The 25,805-nt window shown below is 37.6% G+C and overlaps 1 protein-coding gene across 1 annotated transcript in view; it reads left to right on the forward strand.

The window, feature by feature from the left end:
* Positions 1 to 25,805, forward strand: part of Arhgap15 (Rho GTPase activating protein 15) — a 591,993-nt gene that overhangs the window by 366,676 nt on the left and 199,512 nt on the right. Inside the window, exon 10 of the mRNA XM_013112601.3 lies at positions 4,912 to 5,010. Coding sequence (XP_012968055.2) covers positions 4,912 to 5,010 — 99 coding nt within the window. The remainder of the gene's footprint in view (positions 1 to 4,911; positions 5,011 to 25,805) is intronic.

Below are 25,805 nucleotides of genomic sequence, written 5' to 3' on the forward strand. Positions count from 1 at the left end.
TCCATTCACCCATTCATCCCATATAACCACTCCAAAGAGGCTGTGCACTCCTCAATGTCTAATCTAGGCAGCCTCACAGTTCAATTCTGTACAAACAATACTGTTCTCCATCTCTCTGCATCTGGATTTTCTAAGGAGGCCCTAGTTTGATTCATAAGACAGCCTTGGACCTTTTTGGATTATGAGAGAGCTGCAATTCTGAACTACAGAGCCACATATTATTGAGTGAAGACAGTAAATCTTAAGGAAGGATAGAAGTAATATGAAAAATATTGCTTTTTAAATAACTATGGAACTCAAAAACTTCAGTGAAGTTTAAAATATTTAGGTTTGGAGTGTTGTTTTGTTTTACTTACTAGGGCATTATTGGCAATAGGGGAAGGCGAGACATTCTATGGGATACCCACTTTCCTGGATCTCTCAGTAAGTAGCAGTACACTTCTCCCACTCCTACAACACTGACTGCCCAAGACAGTCAGTAGTGTGTCTCCTCATCAACTCAGCCATCAAAAATACCCTGTAGTTGCTTTCTCTCATATCTACCCCAAGCCAGACACCAAGTCCTATATACTTGTTTAGCTAATTCATTCCTCATTTCATTTACAAAACTTGACAACAGTTATCTGATTTTCAGCGTTATTACTCTCCAAAGACCACACTCTTTATAATCACCCATGCCATAGGAATTGTCAAAACCCAAAGATAGCTTCTTATGTTTATCTCTACCACCTCTCTGCTGCATATGAAACCCTTAATTTCTCTTTCAAGTTCCCATCTCTGCTCTCCAGGCCCTATCCACTAAAAAAGCAGAAATACAGTAATCCAGAGGTTGTCATTGCCTGATAGTCTTTGTTACATCCTGTATCTGCTTCCCATACCCACTGGGTCATGAGTCTCTCCATTTCTGGTTCATTTTCATCTTTCACAACTCAGAGCCTGATGATGAACAACTATCAGTATCTTTGATCCCTTTTTCGTTTCCGTAAATTTGGTAAAATAATATTGTCTACCATCAACACAATGGCTTAAATATGTAGAATATCCAAATGGACCCCAAGTTGTAATAGTTCATCACACATTTTCAGCTTTACGATAGGGAAAAGTAATTTATAGTTAGTGGAAACTACTCAAAACATGGGCTTTGATATATTTCTGGCTTGGGTAGTTCAAGACTCTCTTGCAGTGCTGAGCAGCAACCCCAAGTCATGGTGTCCGGTTAGTACAGAAGCACAGAAGCAAATGGTTCTCCACAAAGAATTCACATTCTTTAACATAAGATATTTTCTTTTTAAATTTTTTATAGACTTTTAAAATAACTTTTCCATACATGAACACTGCTATGAGCACTCCCATTCTTTCCTCTTCGTGTTCAACGCCCCCAAGTTCATGATCTCTTTTAAGTTGTCATTATTACTTGTGGTGGTTTGAATGAGGATGCCTCCCATTGGCTCATATATTTGAACACTTGATCCGCGGGCGGTGGCATTGTTTGGGGAACTTTAGGAAGATGGAGCCTTGTTGGCATAAGTGTGTCACTGGACATGGCCTTGAGAATTTAGAGATTCTTGCCATTTCCAGTTGCTGTCTCTGCTTTATTAAGATTTAAGATGTGAGCTCTCAAAAAAAAAGCCAGGCATTGGTGGCGCACACCTTTAATCCCAGCACTCAGGAGGCAGAGGCAGGTGGATCTATGTGGGTTCCAGGCTATCCTGGTCTACAGAGCAAGTTCCAGGAGAGCCTCCAAAACAATACAGAGATACCCTGTCTCAAGAAAACAAAAAATAAAAAATATATGTGAGCTCTCAGCTTCATGCCTACTACTCAAGTCCTACTTATACATGAGGATTTCCCTCTTCTCTGGGAAGTTGTCAGTGGGTAAGGCTGGTCTTCCCCTTCTCTATATACTCCCACAATGCACATTTACTACCCCACACACAGCATATTTCGTGACCATATGTTCTCCTTAACATGTGTGTCAGTATCTTACACAGGACACATTTAGAGGATGAGGAGGGTATGGCATCTTAATAATTATGTGGGAGATTCTAAGGACATTATGCTACAGAATAGGCACTTATAATTGTCTTTCTAAGCTAATCGAGTGGATTAAAGAGAAAATATCCTAAAATTTCCATCTTTCTTTTATATCCACATGAAAAAAGAAAACAAACCTAAGCTCTATTGAAAATTTAACACTCACTTCATGAGTGCATCTACTTTCCTTGCATGACTTCCGTTCCAAGTAATTCTGTCGGTCTCTCTATCTCCCCCCTCTCTAGAAGGCATTAAAAGACATACCCCTATGTACATGAAAAGGCAGCATTCACCTACTCAAAATATTTTATAATGCCTACCATATCAACCCTACAATATTAAAAAAAAATCCCAGCATTATTTACAACTTAAAGCACCTCCTTTGTTGCTGTGCAGATAGAAGAATCAATCAACATTTGTGCAACGGATTTAAATAATGAAACCTACTAACAGGTTTGCACATTGTAGTAATTCCCCTGACTAAGACCTCTAGCCAACTTAAAATGTTTGATCTGAAGTCCTGGCAATTTTTCTTAGGTAATATTTATGTCACTCTTTATTATAGGGATGTTCACCGTTTGGAACAAATCTCTGCTACTTCATCAAGTGTTCAAAGCAGATACAATTGTTTGCCATTTCTTTATACTATCTGGGTTTTGGATTTATCTTCTTCCTGTCTCTTGTATAAACACACATATTTCCACATCAGGATGTGTTATTAATAGTGTATTAGCCTTACTTGATTCCCTCCATGTTGCTGTTACCAGTATACACCAATATATTTTCCTAAGTAATAGATGAAAATCCGACTTCCTTGAAATCTCACTTTTTTTAATCATTGAGATACTTTGTCACTTAGCATTCTATTATGTACTATTATATAATATATATTTTCTCCACATTTATGTATATTTATATTTTGTACAGTGTCTCCACTGATTGACAATTCAAAACATGCTTAGTGAACTTCTATAATGTGCCAAATATTGTCTAGGTCTTGGATATCCATAGTAAATGTATGACCCTGGATTTTCTGGATTTGAATTGTAAACAAGTTAAGCAAACTATACAGACAACATAAGGTCCAACATCTCAAGTGGAGATAAACCCCATTCCCAAATAAAGAAGACAAACCTGTATAGAAAATGGAGTTGAGTGGCCACAGTCTTTGAGGGGTGTCTGGAAAAGACTACAGTAAGAAGATCAAAGAGTAGAGCAACAGAGTTCCACCCAGAGAGGATAATGAGAACACAACCCCAGGGACAAAGTATTTGTAAGGGATTAGAAACAGGCACTCAGACAACAAGTCTAGTTTCCATGGAGATAGAGAGTCCTGAAAGGAAAGCAGTTAGTGGAGGACAAATCAGGTAAAGCATGAGGACCAGGCGTCATTCTGTTCAAAATGGGACACCCTTGGACTCACTACGTATTAGTCTGTGTACACTTAGTATTAAAGGCTACATTTTATACCGTGCATATCTTTAAATTATTTCTAAAAGACAGTCTATGAGTGCCTACTATGGTACTAAGCACTGGCAACAACAATGGAACACAGATGATTCAGACACTCAGGCTCTGCTGGTGGAGAGAATACTACGTATTACTCACTTTTTCTTGCTATAGAACAAAATACCTGAGAAAGTCAATTATAGAAGGAAAATGTTCTTCTGACTTAAGGGTCCAGCGCAGAGTCAAAAGGATCCAGTGCTTTGGGCTGACAATGCATTGTGGCAAGGGGAATGTGTGACATAACAGGGGGTCCCATCCCAGAGCTAACTGCTCACTGCATGGCAGTAAGGAGGAAAGACTGAAACAGGGAGGAACCAGAGAAGAGATGTACCTTCCAAAGTCATGCCCCCATGACCTACTTCCTCCAACTAGGCTCCAGTGTCTAGCTGCCACAACCTCCCAGTGACTCCATCCAATTATGGATCTGTTAATGAACTCATCCTATGATTGGATCAGAGCCCTCCTGATCCAATCACTTCTCCATACCACCTCTAGCTTGGGGATGTCACTTTCAATGAATGAACCTCCATAAGAAAGGTTAAGTGCAAGACACAACTCGATTAATCACAAACCCAGAAAAGCTGTTGGTGGAAGCTTCTGTCTTATTCTGAAGGAGAGGGAACGGTCCCGTGCCCCACTTTTAGCAGCTTCAGTTCAGAGAGATGCCCACTGAAACAAAGGGATATTAACAAAATGAGCCTGAGAAATATTATCTCTTCTACCCTCTTACAAAACCTCACATGCATCACGGCTCTAGCAAACAAAAACTCATTAAACCACTTAAAAATCTATCTTAAACTCTGTTTAACTTGGTTTAATTTGATGTTGCTGAGCCACTTGACCATGGGCCCAGGTGTCTACAGTGTCTGCTATCCAGGGAGTCTATCTCAATGGAAAAGCCAAGATAACATGCAGAAACTCTGAGCTGAGACTTGTCACAAAGGTGAAACTCAAATCTGACAAGACAGTGAGCATACAAGGCAGGAGAAACGCTAAGAGATTTCCTTTACAGTATTCCCCGGCCTTATCAAACGCCTCTGCAGAGGAATGCCTTAAATATACTGACCAAACTGTGTTCTTGATAAGTGCTGATAAACCTCTAAAACATGCAGGATTCCAAACACACTTAGGCACTCCTCACCAGTGGCTAATCAATGACCACGTTAGTTTTCTTACCCTGAGATCAGAATTCTATTCCATAAAGGAACACACAGTCTTTATACATCTGCCATTAGACACTTTGAAATCAAAGCAAAAATCAATTCCTATGCAAGATGACGATCTCAGCATTGGCTATGGCTGCAGAATCAAATTAAAGAACAACGTAGTCTTGGATTTTAATGAAACTCATCTTTGTTTTGTTTGCAGATCAAACTTTTGGCTCTCATCTGCACACAGTGTGTGAACGAGAACATTCCACAGTCCCATGGTTTGTAAAGCAATGCATTGAAGCTGTTGAAAAAAGAGGTGGGTAACCAAATAAGCAGCATTGCCGAGTCCTCTGCACAGCTAGGGCTCAAGTTCAGAGTGCCACTTGATTTCTCTGGGAAGCCATGCAATTAAAACGTGACGTTTGTTAATCAGTTAAGATGATCAAGTTTCTTATTAACTTCAGTTTGTTTTTACAATAGGGACATTAGCGATTCTCACTAATGTTCTTTTTTTTTAATATTTTGTCTGTCTGACATACTGTTGAATCAATTGCAAACTTCTTGTTTCCAAGCCAGTGATAAAACATTCATAAAAATATCAGCACTTGCAGTGTTAGAACCCTCTAACATTCATGCTGGTAGATGTGCCAGAACAATTTTGGTAAGCCCCCAGCATTACCCAAGTGAAGTAAACAGCATTTCTACTCACAGATAGTGATACGCCATCTTCCACATGGTTCTGTTCAGTACAGATTACAGCTAACTGGGTTTCCTGGAACAATTAGCAGATACACCTCCAGTGTTAAGATGACCTTTGACTCCTCTGTTCCAACACTCTCTTTTTCATCTGAAATTATTTCATCTCACTGAAGAGAACAAAACAAATCCTTATTGACTCATCATTTCTATGCTAGTTTATCTGTGGAGTGTTTTTCCTTCGAACTATGACTTCATTCATTCAAGGTCATTTTTCCTGGAAGACACACACTGTAAATGCAGAATCTTAAAAAAATGTATTAAATAAAAATGTGAAGCTTCATCACCATCTGTTACAAGTTTACAACATGTTTCCAGGATCTAGGGGAATATATATCACGCGAAACACAGAGGTGTTCACAGAGAAAAGCAATGGGTGACCCCATTTTCATTTTCAACACCTATTCTCCTAAAACAATACAACCAAAGGGAAAAAGATCTTCAAATCCTCTATTCAGAAAAGGCCATTTTAATTCTCGCAGTGTTACCTGGCTTTATTATAGAAGCATAATAAAAACTGCATGCAATTTCTAACTCCTGGAAATTCATACTTTAATTATACTGTAAGGACAGCCTTGGGATCCTATTATTCCCATATCAGTAGGGAATGAGAGAATAACAAGAGGGGAAGCGCTGCATAGGGACGCAGATAAAGCTAGTGACTGTGGGAAAAAGCACACTGACACTTCAGGGAGAAGAGTTGCTGTGGGGACAGAGAACAGGAAACAGTTACTGTGGAATAAGCATCAAGAGAAGTGTCTGTGAGGAATGAAGCTGATTGGAATTTAGAGGGAAATGTGTTTTCAGTGCATGTTGCAATTTCATTTAATTTATAGGTACCTATCTTAGGAATAAATATTATTTAAAAATACTTAAAGCCAAAATAGATCACTGAGAATATTGTTATTATTTCCAGTAGTTAAATTATTTTTAAACATTTCCGAGAAATCTTCATTCATGTTTAAATACTGAGTGCCAATGGCATGAATGTTATTGTATTATATCACAAATCCAAATAGGCCATGTGGGAACCAATGTATGCACATGGAAAGAATAGCTTATATCACCCTATTTGCGAGTCTACCTAAGGCAAAATGAAAATCCCTGCTTGATGTAGCCTTGCAGTATACAGATACCATAATATCATAGAATAGAAAGTGTCTATAAAGAGGAATTGTATCTGTGTATGGCATTTTCATGGTGATTTTTAATAAAGTAAGATGGTGTTTCTGCTGACAGGAGCAATCATGACAGCATTATATTTTATTGCCCCAATGTTTACTCTCAAAATGAATTTGTAGATCCAGCACTAAACAGCTGCTAATCGCACATATGATTATTAAAATAATTCCTGAGCATTCTAATGAAACTCAAAACCATTTTATAATTCTGCAAAGCAACTGAAAATTCAAAGCACTTTGGCAGTGTTAGCTTAAAGGAACTCCATGGAAATGTTCAATAAAAAGTCAGAAGCAAAAGATAAACGTCTCACATCATTGCGAGATTTACAAGTGTGTACTTTTGATTATATTTTCCTATGATCATTTTGTTGGATTAATATTCTTACAATTATATGCCAATTCTGTTTACTCAAAGTGTTGTTTTTACTAAATTTTGGCATATTGTACCTCAGGACAGAAATAATTTATGTGAATCTAAGTCCAATATTTATGCAGGCTTCTGATGACATTTGATGCAGGGTTGGTACTAGGAAGTAGCAGAGGAAGGTGCCAAGTCTCTCGGCATGGCTGAGACTCAGAATATCTGGAGTGCTCCTTCTAATGGCCAGATGCTCCTCCAGCCAAGAAACTCGACTGCGCAGTCATGGGAAATACTTATGGGTCCATTCTAGGAAAGTTCCATTTAATGAAGGCTGTGTTCACTCTTCCAGTCTTGAGGAAATGGCCTCTGTGATCATAACATGGGTACTCTGGCTGTTATAAAAAGATTTGGCTCCTTCTTCATTTTTCCTCTGTTATTAGTTTCTTCTTTTAAAGGCATCTATAAAACTCAAGCAGTATTTTCAAACGCTTAGTGTATATTTACTATAAAATGAAGCATGATACAGGGCAGGCATACTCAGCATTGATTCTCCATCCTCTCAGTTTTCTTGCTGCTTGAGTCTGACAGAACAACGCTTGGCTTCTGAGGTCTCCCGGGTAGTTCTACCTAGCGACTAGAATGAAGTGTGTTCTTCATTCACCTTCAGTTAAGTTGCATTAGTTAGGTTTAAATTTTTAGCATCTTTTGTACATAACTTAGAAAACATGGTTAAGTAAGCCTTGTAAACCAACTGGCAAGTGACTCATCTGGTACATTCCTTTGTCTCAATTTGATTCACTACATTCTTGACCACCAGACGATGTTGTCCTCCTCAGCCATTTAGAGTACAGTCGCTTCTGCCATTATCTGTGCAGCCCTAAATATATTTTTGTACAAAGAATCACATTGATTTACAGAAGACTCTGTGAGATACCCTAGTAACTAATGAATGTCTCAACTTGTGTTTCTTCTTGAAAGGCACATTGGATGTTGATTAATGAAGTAGCAGTCACTAGTTGTGTACTATTCTTCATGTGATAAACTAAAAAAATGTAGGAAAAAGAGAAACTAAAAAACTAAACAAAACACAAGCTGTGATAAGTGTTTTGAGGAAAGAGTAGGAATAAGAAGATAGAAAAAGCATTACAAAAATCTGAAAAGCAAACAAAGATGTGTGTCTTAAAATGATAGATAAAATCCTGAATCATAAACAAATGCTTGTGTGCTTTGACCTCTTCATAGGACCAGGGGAATTTTAATTTGTTTTATTCACAGAGCTATTATCCTGACCCATTGTATGATCATAGTAGAACAAGCCAGCCATATGTGATACCTGTGAAGAGACATGCTTTAAATAGAAAATAAAATGTAGACCTTGCCAGAGACTTTTTATAGAGAGATAGAGTTTACTAAATTAATGAGTGTAGTGAGATAGCCACCTTGTGACAGGGGAAGGTTAGGTATGGGGTGGTTCCAGCCGGGTCATGGAGAGCAGCCTGGGTGTGGATCCTTGGAGCTGGAACTTGCGGGTCATGGTTTCTTATGTAAGTGACTTCTCCCAGAATAAAATTAACCTATATTTAACCAAGTCCCATGTGTCTTAATCTGTGCATCTATAAATGAGCAAAACTCTACCCTAAATATGTTTTGTATAGCAAGCACAATTTTTGAATGTAAGGGAATAGATTGAATTTTTAAATTATTATAAGTGGAGTTGGCATTGACTATCTATAATAAGCTGTGAACGGTCATTTTCCTTTAAGTTTGCCATTTCTGGTACTGTGGCCCATAAGCGTGTTAAGAGGATACCAAAAGATCTTTACCACAGCAATCAGAATATACTTGACACTACTGAACTATGTGCTTAAAATGATTATCTTGCATTATGTGTTTTTACCAAAAATTTAAAAATTCCATGTATGTGTTTGTGTCTATGTGTTCCTGAGTGCACGTGCCACAACCCAAGTGTGGAAATGAGAAGACAACTTGCAGGAGTTGGTTCTCTCCTTCTAGCAGGTGGTTCCCAGGGATCAAACTCAAATGGTCAGGCTTGGTGACACACACTTATCCTATGAACCATTTCATCAGCTCTCTCTCTCTCTCTCTCTCTCTCTCTCTCTCTCTCTCTCTCTCTCTCTCTCTCTCTGTATGTGTGTGTGTGTGTGTGTGTGTGTGTGTGTGTGTGTGTGGTATGTGATACCATGTCTTCCATACTCAATGATTTGAGATACAAGATAGTTTTCAGAATGTTTCAGCAATTGCTGACCAACAAGAAGTTTGCCCTTTCTGTGATTTTTTTTGTCTTTTCTCAAACACAAAAATGCTATGACAGGAATGAAACACAAGTTACATACTTGACTTAGTGCCCAGAAGATACCCTGGGATCCATAACACTGCTTAAAGATTTAAGAAAGACCTTTAGTCCACTTCTGAGAAGGTCCTTAGCCTCCAAAACTTTATCTCTCAACTTGACTTCATGGCAGCTGTTATATTTTTTTGCTGTCGTTTGTTTGACAGGATCCAGTTATAGGTTCCGATGTCTGTTTAAAGAAACAAGGAGGCTGTTGGCTCCAAAATCCCCTCATTGCTTGTGTGATCAGCATTTTCCCAGGCTTTTCTACATAGTTTGCCAAGCAAAGGGACTGACCTTTTGTAGCAAACACTTTTTCATTTCAAAATGCTCACTTTGATTTTTGTCCCATTTTATACTCATTCCAAACTGTTTACAACCCACTAAAAATGACTGTGAATTATATGTTTGTATAATGGATTCCTTTTGTGGTCTGAGTGGAATGTTTACTTTGAACAATTAGTTATCTTAGGGTAGATTGTAGCAAGTTGAAAAAATAATGGCTAAAATTATTATTATACCTTAACTGGCTTTTTAATTCCTTGTGATTATGTGAAATTTGAGAGACAGACACCTTAACTGCATAAATTTTTACATGGTCATATTTGCTAGTACTGTGATACCGTGAGAAACATGAGTGGACTTCTATGATTTAGAGAACTCTACAGCATGGAATAAAAACAAATATGTGAGTATTTGATATAAACGCATTGCTGTGGATATTAGGTAGGGTATGTATGTGCAAGAAATTATTGGATAAGTGACGGGAATGATGATCATCTAGGTAATCTGCTGAGCTATATGAGGCTTATCCTTGCTAATATTCTGTAACTTCATTCAGTGAAGCCCTCAGTCCACTCAGATCCTACTGAGTACTTTGGTATAAAAATAAAAATTCAAATTGCTATTTCCCATTGCTTGAAATCTAGGCCCCTAAAATGCAGATTGCTTTGCCATAACTAGACAAGTCTGCTCCCTGCCCTGCTAACTTTATCCTGTTCATTCTTTCCCACTTTGGAATAATCTGTGAGAGCTGGATCCAGGCACGCACTAAAGGCTGATCCGTCTATGAAGAATGTGCAACTTGTACTGTTTAGTTTCTGATGAGAGTCTTGAAAACTTTTATGAACTATTCTCTTCCAGAGAGACTTCTGCTTCCTAGTTTTATAAGCAGTGAGTCAAAAAAAAGGTAATAAAATGAAACAAACTGATAAAAAATTACATGCTTAAAACAAAAATCTAGAGAACAAGATAAGCAGCTTTTCTTTTTCTCTAGAGAATATTTGTGAATTTGACAAAAAAAAATGTTCCTAAGGGAGTAAGCTATGTTGTTGTTTGTTATTGTTTGTTTTGGTTTTTCTCACTTTTGGGTCTAGGATTGGGTGTCCGTATGCACTTTCCGTACATACAAGCCTCAATGAAGCCCTTGAGAGTACTATGCAAATTAAGTTAGTTTTTCCTTATGAGTTAAAATTAAGACCAGCTCTTTTCTGTTTTCTTTCTTTCTTTTTTTCTTACCTTCTTTCTTTCTTTTTTGTCCTCTTGGTGTTTTGTTTTGTTTTGTTTTTTGTGTTTTCTTCTGTTTTCATGCCACCTTCCTGACAGCAGGACTGTTGTTGCTAGATCCAAGTTGGAGCTGCCTCTTCAGGGCAGTCATGCTGGGGCCTCTGAGTCTGTAAGAAAGCCACATTGAGGGCAGGGAGGGAAGACCATTTCAAACAAAGTAAACAGGAAACAGCAAGAGTATTAAAGAGAACCCAGGAAAGACAACCAAAAGAAATCAGAGACTGACGGCTAGGTGGAGAGTTGGGGTGGGAGTAGGTTTTGTAAAGAGGAAAGCAAACATGGGCAAAAGAGTAGGTCTGTGAGTTCTGTAAGAAGGGAGCAAGGGATTTTGTCATTTCTAGTAGCTACCCCAAATATGCTTTCCTGTCCCATAAAAATTTATTCTTGCATTAAAATGATGGAAAATTAAATTTTGCAGTCAACAGTATACCTTGGATTGTCACAAATTCAGCATACAAAACTGTTATTTATTAATTTGCTGTACTTATTAGTGGCATTTAATTAAGTTTTTCTCCACCTAGCAACATACAGTGGTCTTGTTATCAAAAAGAGCTTAAGCACAACAGAAGTTCGCATAGGAGTGAACGTGCATTTCAGTCACCAGCAAAGCCAGCTAGGGAACACAGCGATGTGGCTCTGCTCATATCACTTCAGCTGTGAATATTCCCACACTTTTGGATCCAGACGGCAGAAGAACAGTGTCTTTTCTCAGATAAAGCCTGGGTCTAATTTCCAACGTTTACCACAATTCTTAATCCCCATTCTGGAATTTAGGATTTTAAGATACTTTCCACTAGAGTCACTTGGTTTTAGGCCAAAATTAAGACCCTGCACAATTAGCCTTTGTGTGTGTGTGTGTGTGTGTGCGTGTGTGGATAGAAGGTTTAAATAGACTCAGCATATCAAGATGCAATACTCCAAAATTTCTTACAGTGGTGTCATGTTATAAAGTAAATTCTTGGTCTGTGAGTTTCTGTTATGAGGACCTATATCCAGAAGTTTATAGTTCAGCCATTAAAAATAATCGAGCTGAGAGCTGGCACGATGCTTTAGGCTGGAAACAAATGTTTACAAAATTTGAAAAAGAAATTATATTTGTTTGGAAAGCTTTCAGGTTTTCAATAATCAGGAACAAAAAAATAATTATAAGGCAGTCAGAGATTTTCAGATATTTGCTGCCCTGAGAATCAAAACAAAATGACCCTATAGTTTTATTTTGAATTCTTGCTACATAGTAAACACTGACTGATTATTTTTTAAATCTATGAGAACTCCCACAACATTGTGACTATGTTTTGGGCAAAAAAGCTTTTGTTTCTGATAGAACATGAATATACAGATTATGTCAGATAGACAGTTCTTGGACTTAACACATTATAATTAAGTAAGAAGTCTAAGTTGGTTTGGGAAGCAGTGAATAAAAGTAAAATTTATATTGTTTATGTTCCCTAGTGACTAATGCTCCCTTTAAATTTAGTAGGAAAAGACAGCTTTTCCAATACCTTTTTTTTCTTTTGCAAGTGAAGTACGTCCAACATAAACATGAACCTACATACATATAGTAAGCCAAATACATATTGTTGCACTGCCCTGTAGCACTGATCATCATATATGTTCCTTTTTGTAATGTACTTTGTTATAAATTTCCTGTCTCTTGAAGGATTAATGTATCAATGATTCATTGATTCCTTTAAATTCATTGGAAAGTTATTTTATAGTTTAACAGTCTATGGAGTTAGCAATATTTTTTCTTGGGTTAAAAATAATCTTCTTTTCTAGTTTAATCTTCTTGTCTAATTTTATACTCTTCAGACCACTTCCTATTTTCAGTTCAGAAAAAGAAAAACAATCAAGCAGGAAAAAAATCAAGGGCAAGGCACTTTGAGAAGAAAAACAAACTACACAAACCCAAAATAGCTCTTTAAATGATAATGTTGGGAGAGCTCTTGAGGTTACTGAAGACTATAGACCCATATTCAAATAACATGCTCATTTAAAGAAAACAAATCTTGAATGTCTGAGTGCTAGGGTAATAGCATAACATATAGTAGAAAGCTATTTACATACCCAATTCAGTGCACTCTGTGTTCCTTCATATGTAAGTACGTTGACTTCTCATACAGTGCTTGACTAGGAAGGGTTCCCAGGAAATGGTTAGATGAGCTGAACTCAACATTACTTTGATGCTCAAAGTACAAAACAACTTATGGTCAACAGTTACTGGATGAAGGCAGGAATACGATATGTAAGGGGATAATGAGATTTGTGGCTTGTTTTTTTTTAATATGTAAGGAGGACCACTTGCAGAATATGTTGCATTGTTCTTTGGGGCACTATCTTTCCATCAGAACCCAGCTGTATTACACAGTTGAAATTAGGTTGCCTTAAAGATTTTATATTCTTCTATTTGTGGATGTTATATTTAAGAGAACAATCCAGCAACCACTAGTATCCATTCCCTACTCTTTTTCATTAGAGGGAATAACGGTCCATTTGATATTGTTTCATCGCCGCTAACCTATTGTTTGTATCCAGATAATTGAATGATTGCTGTTACAATTGATAAGCCTGATGATGGTCAGGCACAGGCTCAGTTTCTATAATCACATAGGAAGTTGAGTTCTTTTTCTTTTATTTGAAGTTAGAATACAATGTCAGTACTGTTCTATAGTAGATAACATCCCTCTGATTCAGTGTTTGTTCTTCCATACACCTCTCAGGAAATTTTTATTTAGTGAAAACTTTTTTAGCTAAAAGAAGCTGTCAATTTGAAATAAGCAGTACATGATCGAGGGCCAGGGGAAGACCCAGAAGCTAAGAGCATTCACTGCTCTTTCTGAACACCAAGATTCACTTCCCAGTACCCACATCAAGCAGCTCACATTCACCTGCAACTCCAATTCCAGGGGATTCAACACTCTTCTTGACTATAAGGGGACCTGCACACATGCAGCATATATCAGCCACACATATACACATAAAATAAAAATAAATAAACCTTAAAAATGCATACTCAATACAGAAATATCAACATGAAGCTAATGAAGGGACATTGACAATATTTTTAATTTGAGATAGATATGGATTTTAATTTTCTCCATATGTAGTTCATCTAGGACAAAATCTAAACTCTGGAAAAAAAGAAAAACTATAAAACTTGGAAAATACCTATGTATTTAAAATTGTTCTTTTCTGATTTCTTGCATTTTGGAAAAAAATTAACTCTTGAGTTATCTGCAGACTCATGGACTGCCTAATAGACAGTCCTGTATTCAGTGGTGTAAGGTCTTGTGTGTCATGGATAGGTATTTGGCCCTGCCTCTGAAATAGCATACCCTATTGGAATCCCTTGTTTGACCTAGAGTGTGTTAGCGTAAGAAATATATACTTCCTCTAGATTCAACCTCTTGACTCTGGCACTCCATGCTATTGGCTCTTCCAATGCAACCTCAGGTAAAATGTTTACTGATTCATGTCATTATTGATCTGCGGAGGAGTTCCTGTATGTGAGTAACTCTTCAAATTGTGATTTCCCATCAGGCCAACAGCTCAGACCCAACTCTTCTGGCACCTCAAACTCTACCTTTTCAGCCTGGAGTTGTCATTTTCAATCATGTACTCCTCTCTTTTACTTAAGTCTGTCATTGGTATCAGATTTTATTTGCCCTGCTGCTGCAAGAACATACTGAATGTTAACATTTTTCTCTCATCACACACAACATTGTTCATTAAACTCATGATCTATTTTCTTACTGCTATTGGATGTGGTTCTGCTCTATGCTTTTTGTACCTTTCATAGGCACAATCCTCTTGAGGCAAATATCCCGATGAAGCCATTGCCCATGCTCTCTTTTCTTCTCAGGCCAATCTTTTCAAAACTGTCAAACTAGTTCCTCTTAATTAGAGGTAGTATTGTGTCATTCCTTCTTAGAACTCTTGAACGCCTCAACAAGATAAACAACTCCACTGTTGAAAGAATCAGCATGTGATCCCTGACTGCTGTCCATCTCCAAGCCCTTACTAAATGCTCCTGTGTTCTAGAAATTCCAACAAAAGCCTTGCTTTCAAAAGCCTCTGTTTATTCCATATCCTAGTTCCTTCCCTTAAAATGCCTCCCCCAAACTGCCCACTTGTCATGTTCACACACATGCTCTTGTACACAACACAAGGGTTACCTTCTCCAAAGGAAATGCTCTGACTCATTCCACACCTCCTTCATGGCCATCCGAAAACATTCAGCGTACCAATAATGGCTTTGCTTTTCTTAACACATCCCAGTTGCCTGAGATTGTAATAGCTGCTTTCGTAGTAGTTTTCCATCTAGAACATGAGTCTTGAGGATAGCCATTGTGTTGGCTTTACTTCTGTCTTCACTCTACTTAGAATTCCATAGTCAGCAGGAGATAGGGACTTATTGAATAGGGGGTGATTAAGTGGATGAAGAGGTGCATATTATCCAAAATTTCTTCCTCACATCCATTCATAGAGAATCGTGTCATGTGAACTAAGGATTCACTAAGAAAACACAGTGACTCTGAACACTACGTGCAACCATATTAACCAGAGGTAGGGAAGCTACATATAAAGTGAAAGTAGGGGGTTGTATTTTCTACAATGTCAATAATTGTCAATATATCAACTGCTATATTATTACCAATAATTCATAGTATAAAATAACAAAAATTGAACAGTGACTCTGATGTCCCATATAGGTCTTAGAACAAACAAACTTTATCATTTTTAATAGAGAAAATCAATACTCCCAGTGAAGGGTGTTAAATTATTCCACAGACCTGAGTGATTCAACAACTAAAGCAAATTTGATATTTGATGCTTGTGACCATACCAGTGTCCTAAGAAGAGCACTGTGCCTTTTTATATATAAACCCCCAGGCATAGTGACTACTTCCCTGCAAGTTTGTGCATAATTTTTCCTATTATCACCCCCTAGGTCTCTTTCACCAGTGCCACTTTCCAGGCCTCCACCATCCACCGAATAGCCATGTTTCTGATTATCTTTTCCCAAATGTATTAGCCTGCATTATTTAAGACAGAATCTCATTTTATTATTTCCTGCTCGTATTTCTAAACTCCTTAAGTCCATTTGTATGATTCTTTTGTCCTCACAGATGTCCACAGTTCCTCCCAATTTAGTATCATCAGCAAATTTAATTAATGTTCTGTTTACCTCTCCTCCTAATGAAACCAGTCCCTTGTTTCATTTCATCGTACAAAGTAAAAATGTATTGGCAATAAAATAGGCCAAAGCAGGGTTCCCTCACTGTAGGAGGGGAAGCAAGGATCTCAGCAAAGAGCCATGTGGTGAAAGAGTGGACAGTGCAGCAAGGAGCTGAGCTGGTTTGCTATTGCCCTAAAGCAAAGTCTTTCTCACTCTTGGGCACATTACCTGAGCTGGTGCTGGTGTACATACTCAAACACGTGCCTGAGTTCTCTATCCTACAAACAGATTTATTACGCTCCATGAGGACCTGTTGCTAAAGATATGTTTATGGATATATGGAAAAACATGTTTGCAACTTACTTTTAAAGCTTAGCTTAAAACCATCAACTCAACTGTAAGAAATATGTAATAAAATACAAAGTATTAATATTTGGTAATATTTAACACACAAGGTAACTACTAAGCTGGATCTAGACACATGCTTTTGGATGACATATGCTTTTAATACAATTAAGCAGGGTTCTTTTTCTAGAATTTACTGTGACATACAATTTTTTTAGACCTTAACTTGATGAATCCAAACTAACTCTTGTATTTAAGTGAAATAATTTATGAACAATCAATTTATAAGAAAAGTAGGAGATTTTCTTCAGATGTATTCATCATGCCAAATAATATATGGTTTGCAGATTTAGTAATCTGGGAAATGAAAACAGAACAGTGAAAGGGGCCTTACTTGTTTAAGGTAATGAAGTTTATGTTCAAAGAATCACATCATTAGACTTTGAAGATAAGGTCATATGAACATAGGCTATTTATATAAGGAAAGGAGAATGACATTTATTAATCTTCCATTATATATCAGACACAATGTTACTTCTGTCTGAAATAAGTGTGAGCCAAGCGTACATTGATAATTGCTCAGTGCTCCATAGATTCTATCTTCACCTTCACTAATAACCTGGTAAATATCTTTGAAGTTTCATCCAAAGACTCAGACTTCAGAATGTGGATACAGCCATATAAATCATGGGCTGCATTGGAAAATATTTTCAAGTTTATACTCTAAATAGGACAAACAGATGGGAGACCAATGTCTCTATTGTCTACACAGAAGACAATGCACGCTCATAGTGTTGAAATGAGAACTGATCCACTCTTCATATATAACACAAGGCCAACAAAAAATGTCATCACCAAAGGATAGTGTTAACAAAATAGTGACTAGGAATATTGTTAAGCAGTCATATTCTCACATTGTTTTTCTAGTGAGAAAAGTCTGGTGCATAATGCATTCTTATGAGAGAATGTTTTCAGATGCCAAGACTTTACAGGCATAACTTCAATAGCTTTAATGGGAGTTTCCTGCCAGCACCTGTTACAGTAGAAGGTTCTTATTTTTCACACATAATCCAAGACTGATTTAGAGCAAAGTTTTGGAAAAACTAACATAGTGAAAATATCTTTATAGTCTTTCCTCAAATATAATATTCATCTTTTAATCCTTGTTCTGATGTATATATGTCCATGTTTTCCATTCAAATTCTTTTCCCACCAGAAAGGTTTTTCCCATTAACTTTTTGTAGAAGGCAGCAGATAAAGCAACTTGGTTTCCTAGGTAAACTAGTTGAACTTAGATTTAAGAGAGAAAGTAGAAAAAAGAGTATACTAAACATCAATTGCTCTTCGAAAGACACAGTTCTATAGCTGTGGTTATCTGCCAAGAGAAACAAATTGAGTTCTGTGTTTATCGAACAATGAGGAGGAACTCTGAATTAGGAAAGCAGATTAATATAAAAAGACATTGACCATATTTTTCTCATGTCTTTACAAACACAAATATGAATATTTAACAGAAAATACATTTAAAACACAAAGATAAATCAGCATTTTTCATAGAAAAGTCAGCAAAAGAATTATTTAAATTACATTTTTTTCAATACAGCCTTTTTCTTTGTAGCTCTAGTTGTCCTAAAACTCATGTTGCATACCAGGTTAGCCTTAAACTCAGAGATCCACCTGCCTTTGCCTCCAAAAGGGTTAAAGGCATGAGTCACCACCACCTGGCTTAAATTCTATAGTTTTAAATCAACTCTCACATACTCTGTTACCAAAATCCTAGAGAGAAAAATGATCACAATGTCTCTGCTTAGCAAAAACTGACAAAGACTACACAGATATACTATCATATAAATAGCCACCTCATTTTCAAAGTCCACATACACCTGGCTCTTAGAATGAAATCAGGCCTTGGTAGAAAAAATCCTGTGGCATAATTGTCCTGCCTTGACAGGAGGAGGAGCAGAGAAACACTTCACTTGTTGAATAATAAAGCTTCAGTTCAATGTTTAGAACAAGACTTTAGAAAGAAGGTGGTAGGCTACAGAGTCAGAGTGAGCAGAGTAAAAAGCCCTGAAGCCAGGAGGTGATAACTAAAAATATGTTCACAAAACTTCTCATCGAAGCAGAACAGAGGATCAAAAAAAAAAAAGATTTCATTTGTCTCCTTCCTTCCTTCTCTTTGCTAGCTGGTTCTATTACCCCATGGTGTCTCCTCGTTTCTCTATCTGACATCTAATTATTCTGGCAAACATACAGCTTCAGGAGTAGCATGTATACACAGGGTCCAGGCACCATTATTACTCTGCACATTATTACTCTGTGTTACCTTGAGTACAGCTGTCTTTAAAGGCTTGATCATTTTGAAGAAGAAATAGCCATGTCTCCTTTTACACTATTTTAAGCACTAGAAAAGCAAGTGTGCTCTTTGTTTTGATAAGTCAGAGGGAAAGCAGGAGTCGCACAGACACTTCTAAACTATATGATGCTCCCAAGCTTAGAACTCTCCTCCTTCCAAGGAGTTCTGCTTGCAGCACACGTTGTTCTGAAGTTGGGTGAAGTAAGGTCAATCTTTGCTTTTGATACTCTGGCCAGTGACTTAATAGAAGTTTATTTGGTTGTGGGTCCAAGAGCCTTTATTAAGATTTGTTGTAAAAGTGGAAAGCAGGTTGGAAGTCTCTGACTTCATGAGTCAGCCAATGTTTGGGGCCATGTGTTTGTGCTTAGGTTGTTACTGTGAAAGACTTTAGGTCCCTAGTAAGAAGAGGGATATTAGGTGCAGCCTGTGGCCTATACATAGGCAGCCTCACAGGTGACTAAGGTGTAAGAGAGCATCACTGTAGAAGTGGTCATGACCTATTGTGTGCTGGTCTTGGTGTCAGATTATCTTGATTTCAAGAGAGGACGAAGCATCTCTTAGTGACATTTGAATATGTAGAGCAAATCCTTGAATAGCTCAACGAGGATTTAGGACTCAGTGGAAAACATTGCACTCACTCTGAGATAGGCAGAACAGTAGATGATCCTTTCATAATTCATTCTTGATAAAAAATATGATAATAAGAGCAAACCATTTAAAAATTAATTGAATACAGTCATCCTTAAAAGTACCCTTCTTTGCCCCAAATTTTTAGATATATCCCAATCATTTCTTTTCTCTGACTTAGTTTATAAGGATATAGTAAAGAACATGTAAAGAAATACTTGTAAAATGTAAACCATCCTGTTTTATTCTTAATCTGTTCCTCTTTTAACGTATTATCCTTGATCTCTCATTGTCTGCATCCACCTGTCTCATACTGCACACAGACTAACAATGCTGACTCAATTTTTCCTTCCTATTAGTCCGGTTCACTAACAAAGGAATGATTTCAATACAAGAGAATAACATTATTTCTTATTGCAGAATTTTACATATAAGCAATCTTGTCTGAAAGAAATGTTTTTTTATAATTTTTTATTTAAATGTGAAGCAATCGTATTTTATATACCAATCCCAGTTCCCTCTCCCTCTCATCCCATCCCATCCTCCCATGCCCCCCACCAACCCCTCAGTCCACCCCAATGCACTCCCCAGGGAGGGTGAGGCCTTCCATGGGGGATCATCAAAGTATGTTACATCATTTGAGGAAGTGCCTAGGCCCTCCCCTGATATATCTAGGCTAAGAGAGTAATGGTCTCCCAAAGTCCCTTCGTGCAGTCAGAATAAATACTGGTTCTGCTGCCAGAGGTCCCACAGACAGCCCAGACCTCCCAGTTGACACCCACATTTAGGTGACCTGGTTTGAAACCCAGCTGTCTGACTGGAGTCCAAGAGCTCCCACTTGCTCAGGTCATCTGTTTGTGTTGGTTTCCCCAGCATGGTCTTGACCCCTTTGTTTATCACTCCTCCTTCTCTACTACTGAACTCAAGGTGTTCAGCTCAGGGTTTAGCTGTGGATCTCTGCTTCTGCTTCCATCATCTACTGTGTGAAGACTCTAGGATGACATTTAAGGTAGTCACCAATCTCATTATAGGGGATGGGCATTTAAGGTAGCCTATCCACTATTGCTTAGATTCTTAATTGGGGCCATCCTTGTGAATCCCTGGACATTTCCCTAGTGCCAGATTTCTCTTTAAACCTACAATGGCTCCCTATATTAAGGTATCTCTTTTCTTGTTGTCCTCTATTCTTCCTCTGACTCAATCTTCTTGATCCCTCATGTTCTCCTCCTCCTTTCCTTTCTTCTCTCCTCTTTCTCCTCCCTTCCTCCCCCCTCCTCCCATGTTCCCAATTTGCTCAGGAGATCTTGTCCCTTTCCCCTTCTCTAGGTGACCAAGTATTTCTCACTTAGGGTCCTCCTTGTTTCCTAGCCTCTCTGGGTTTGTGGATTGTAGGCTGGTAATCCTTTGCTCTAGGTCTGATATTCACTTAGGAGTGAGTATATACCATGTTTGTCTTTCTGTGTCTGGCTTACCTCACTCAGGATGGTTTCTGCTAGTTCCGTCCATTTGCCTACGAATTTCAAGATTTCATTGTTTTGTTTTCTACTGAGTACTCCATTGTGTAAATGTACTACAGTTTCTTTATCCATTTTTGGTTGTGGGGCATCTAGGTTGCTTTCAGGTTCTGGCTATTACAAATAATGCTGCTATGAACATAGTTGAACAGATGTCCGTGTGGCATGAATGCGCATCCTTTGAGTACGTGCATAAGAGTGAAATTGCTGGATCTTGAAGTAGACTGATTTCCGTTTTCCTGAGAAACTGACGTACTGATTTCCAAAGTAGCTGTACAATTGTATCACTCCCACCAGCAATGGATTAGTGTTCCTCAGAAAGAAATGTTTTAAGAACGCATTGTTTCCTTAAAATTCTGAAAATATAAAAACGGCCTCTGTAATTAATCTTAGGCTTATTATGGGATGTGAGTACATAAATCTAAGTTTTCAAGCTGGTAGTCTTTCAATTCTACCCTCTAATATCACTTCAATACTTGCTAGAGTCCGATTATGGATTTTCAGGTATTCCTAAGCCTTAAATTTTGAAGTTCTTCAGGAAATGGGGAAATGATGATATTCAGTAAGTTTCACATAAAGAAAGCATGGAACATATATGAAACTTTGTTTCCCACCATTGGAAAATTACATGTATGGTTAAGCACTCCATAAATATTACATTAATGAATATTGATATATGTAAAACATGATAGTTTGCATACCTTCTTTCTACAATGATACATTAAATATGATGTTAGATATTAAATGTATTTGAGTATGTGTATATATACATACATATGCATATGCATTTCAATAAAACTTTCAATATGCACCTATGTGACAAAAATCACTGAGTAGCAGGAAATCTGGTTCACATTACACTAGCATTGGATGAGTCTATACGAGGGAACAATTAGTGTTGGAATGCCCTTTTTCTAAGCACATGTATTTGTTCTGAGTAGTCGGTGGGTGTACAATTCCTTGATAGATAATTAACAACCATTACAGCCAAGAATGAAGCTAAAAATCTCTCTCCTAGACCACTAAAAGAAGCCTTTGTGACTTGAACAATTAGTGAAGCAAACATTTGTGCTTTTTGTTTGACTCCTAAAATCAGGAATGCGAATGATATTGATCATGCATGGTATGTTATGGTTTCTCAGAAGAGTAAAAATTCTGTCTTTGTTCTAGATACCTTGTATTATAATTTTTAGACGTTTCTGTACTGGACATTATGGTAGATTAGTTCATCAGTTAAAATTTTGAATTTCTTATGTGTGTCCCATAAAGAATTTTCATCTTACCTCCTGAGTCTCACAACACCTTTAGGCTAAATTTGAGATAGACAGTAGAACTAAAATACAATAGACTATTAATGATACTTTCAAAATATTTTTATGTGGATGGGTAGAAATAAAAACTTGTTATATAATGGGACTGGAGAAATGGGCTCAATGATTAAGAGCACTGGCTGCTCTTCCAGAGAACATGATTGGATTCCCAGCACCCATGTGACAATTCACGATGGTTTGTATCTCTAGTTTCAGGTGATCTGATGCCATTTTCTGACCTCTGAGGCCACTAGCCATTTATATGGTACATAAACATATATATATATATATATATGTGTGTATATATATATACAGGCAAAAATTACACAGAAAATAGAATTTATGCTTTTTAAAAACCGCACAATACTTGTGAAAGTAAAGAAATATAATCTATGGGATTGTCTTAAAGTAAGAAAATATTTTAGTTGTTCAAAGTGTAGTATATGTACACACACACACATATGTATATGTACACATACACACAGAGAGAGAGAGAGAGCTAGGTAGTAAAATATTTGTGTGTATATGATATATTTTGATTATTGTTTTCAATTATATATACATGTGTGTCTTATGGGTGTATGCTGTGTTTGTGCAGACAACCACAGAGAATGGAAAAAGGTATTAGATCTTCTAAATATAGAGTTACAGGTGGTTGTGAGTGTTGGGAACTGAACTCCTACCTATTTTCTCCAAGAACAGCAATTGCTCTTAAAAGATTTGCCATCTCTCAAGCACATATAGAATGACTTCAAAAGAACGATAATCCCAGGTACTCCAGAATCTAAGGCAAGAGAGGAGCAACTGTAAGGGCTGTCTCATCTGTAGCGAGTCCAAGGCCAGTCTGGACAACTTAGTGAGACCCTGTCTCATAGTACAAAGTAAAGGGAAAAAAAGATGATATCATCTAGGAATATGCTTGCCTAATACAATGTCCTAGTTTTGAACACCAGTTCTGAAAATAAATAAATGAATGAATGAATGTTTGTTTGTATGAAGCTCAATGATGTTAGGCTTAGGCTCAATCTATAATTTGGAAAAATGTATATACATACAAGCATGCGCACGTGCGCACGCGCGCGCGCGCACACACACACACACACACACACACACACGCGTGCGCGCGCGTGCATATAAGTGCCCACTAGGCTGTATATGTGTTCTGTATCAAATCACCAACATCTAGCATTCTATCCTTATGCAGCGAGTGTATAATCAATATTTGTCAAATTACGTAAAGAACTGGAGTCCACCAACTCAAGAATGTCCATTTCCACGTATTTCAGCTTCTCAATGCTTCCATGTAACTACAATGAACACTGTTCCATCTACCAGGCAAGGAGGAATATACCCCAATCTCATTTTTCTGTTTAATACAAATACTTTTTAAAAATTGAGGATGTGCACTCTCCTGTAGTGTATCTTCTAGGACTCTGAGGATCAACAGTACTACTACGGTGGACAGGAGCGCCATCTTTGCTTGGGAAGTATCTAATGGTGCTGGAATCTCTCAGAACCCTGAAAGCACCACGAGGCTGAAAAGAACTACCTAGTCCGTGATTTTGGTGCACTTGTGCTCATGGTTGATGTGCTCAGCGGGGTTTGTAGAGGCGTCCTTTTGCGCCTAGAATTACCTTTAGTAATCTAAGGCAGAGATTCCAGCATAGCAGGGCTGTCTCTCACCTGAATGCACAGCAGGGGCAGCCATGAAAACCCTCCAGGAAGTGGCTAGCCCAAGGCTCTGAATTACAGGCGCCTCCCCAAAGAAGATCAAAAGTCATGCCCCACCAGCACAGAGACACTGAGAAATGGTTGAATGTGTTCTAAATTAAACTGCCCTGGTGGTGAGCGGAGATCTGCCAAAATCTTTCAATTAATCACTTTTACCTTCAGGGCAGAGTTAGGCCTGAGAGTATTTCAATAGGTTTTTATTGGAACAGGGTTATTTCAGATATTAAACTATGTTGCACAAAGTAAAAATAATGTTATTTTTAAGTTGCTACTCTTGTTAAATAAAAGTTGGCAAACATTCCTAGGGTCTGTATTGTGTCTGTGTTTGTGTATGTGTGTGGCTTTTTCTTGTTTCATAAACCTCATTTTTGTGTGTTGTTTTGTTTTGTTTTTTAAAAGTGAACAACAGTGAATTAGGTGGTAAATATATGTATACAGTCATCTTCATTAATAATGTGTTATAATAATTGGAGACAGGCTTTAAGTGTATAATTCTGTACAACAGGACTAAGGTTTTTTCTTGTTTTATTTTTTGGTTTGTTTTTCCGACATCTTTAGCAGTAAGTTAATTAGAATCACCTGCATTTCCTTGGGTGGACACCAAATGGATTGCAAACAAAAACAGATTAAAATAGCTGCTGAAGCTCATGGCATACAGATGACAAGATTCACAGAGGACAGTAAGGCACTGAAAATGTGCTCTTTTCAAACAATTTTGGGTGAAATTTAGCTCTTGTGACTCCTCCATAAAAGTGCCTTATAAGTGTTCTGCTGAAAGGCTAGCATGGCTTTGCTTCTGATCCCTTGATGAGTGAGAGAAATGTTTAAGAAAGATCACTTTACAGAGAGACTCAGGCTGAAATGCGATGACTGTGAGGCAAGCCAAGCCAAAAATTACAGTTCAGAATGAAAGGGGAGGGACGTGGTTTGGGAATCCATTTTCCCACATTCCTGAATCTCAATCATCCCTGCCAATGTTTAAAAAAAAAGAAGAAGCAAAAGCCCAATGGAAAACAATGAGGTCACTTTGTTTAGATGTTTAAAGGAAAATAGGAGAGGAGGGATTGAGAGAATGACACCAAATATATGAATTTTATATATCAATATCTATTTCAAGTGTGAGGGGATCAGATACTAGACTTTATATAACTGTTAGGGGCTTCGTTGTGAAAGGAACCATTTCTAGTGTTTTCTCCATGCTCGTGTGGTGTTGGTCAGCCTTTTATTGTATGACTTTAATTTATGAAATAGTCTGTGGCTAAATATTTTAAAGGAGTAAGTATACAAAGAAAAGATACTGATTACTCCTTCCCTGACTTCAGGTTTCCTTAGCCATGACATCTGTGTGAAACTCTACTTCTCTCTTGACTCTACTGGGACACCTTACTGCCACTAAATCTCAGGTTTTCCTAGAATGTGTATGACCAAACTACCGGATGATAGTGGCAGACCCAAATAGACCCTTTGTTTCTGTTACTCCTATATATCTTAATGCAACTCATCTGGCAAGCCCCAATACCAAAAGAATGGTATACTTATATCAGTATGATCAGAGCAATAATTGAGCAGTGGGGTTTCAGCAATTCAGAGAGTGATAGGAGCTCAACTGAATGTCACCTCCAGTGTCAGTCCCTTCCAGCTATGTGAAAGTTCTCTTGAAGATGACAACTTCTGCTGAAGGATCTCCAGAGTCACTTGCCAATACTTATCTTCAAGACTGAGATTTCTTTGACAGCAAGAAACAATAATATTGATAAAAGACTATTTATAGGCAGTGCTTTCTGTTCTCCAGAAATCATTTCAGTCTGTCAACTTCATTCTGATCACAGCATTCT

Source organism: Mesocricetus auratus, unplaced genomic scaffold, assembly GCF_017639785.1.
Source record: "Mesocricetus auratus isolate SY011 unplaced genomic scaffold, BCM_Maur_2.0 Super-Scaffold_100004, whole genome shotgun sequence".
Classification (NCBI taxonomy): Eukaryota; Metazoa; Chordata; class Mammalia; order Rodentia; family Cricetidae; genus Mesocricetus; species Mesocricetus auratus.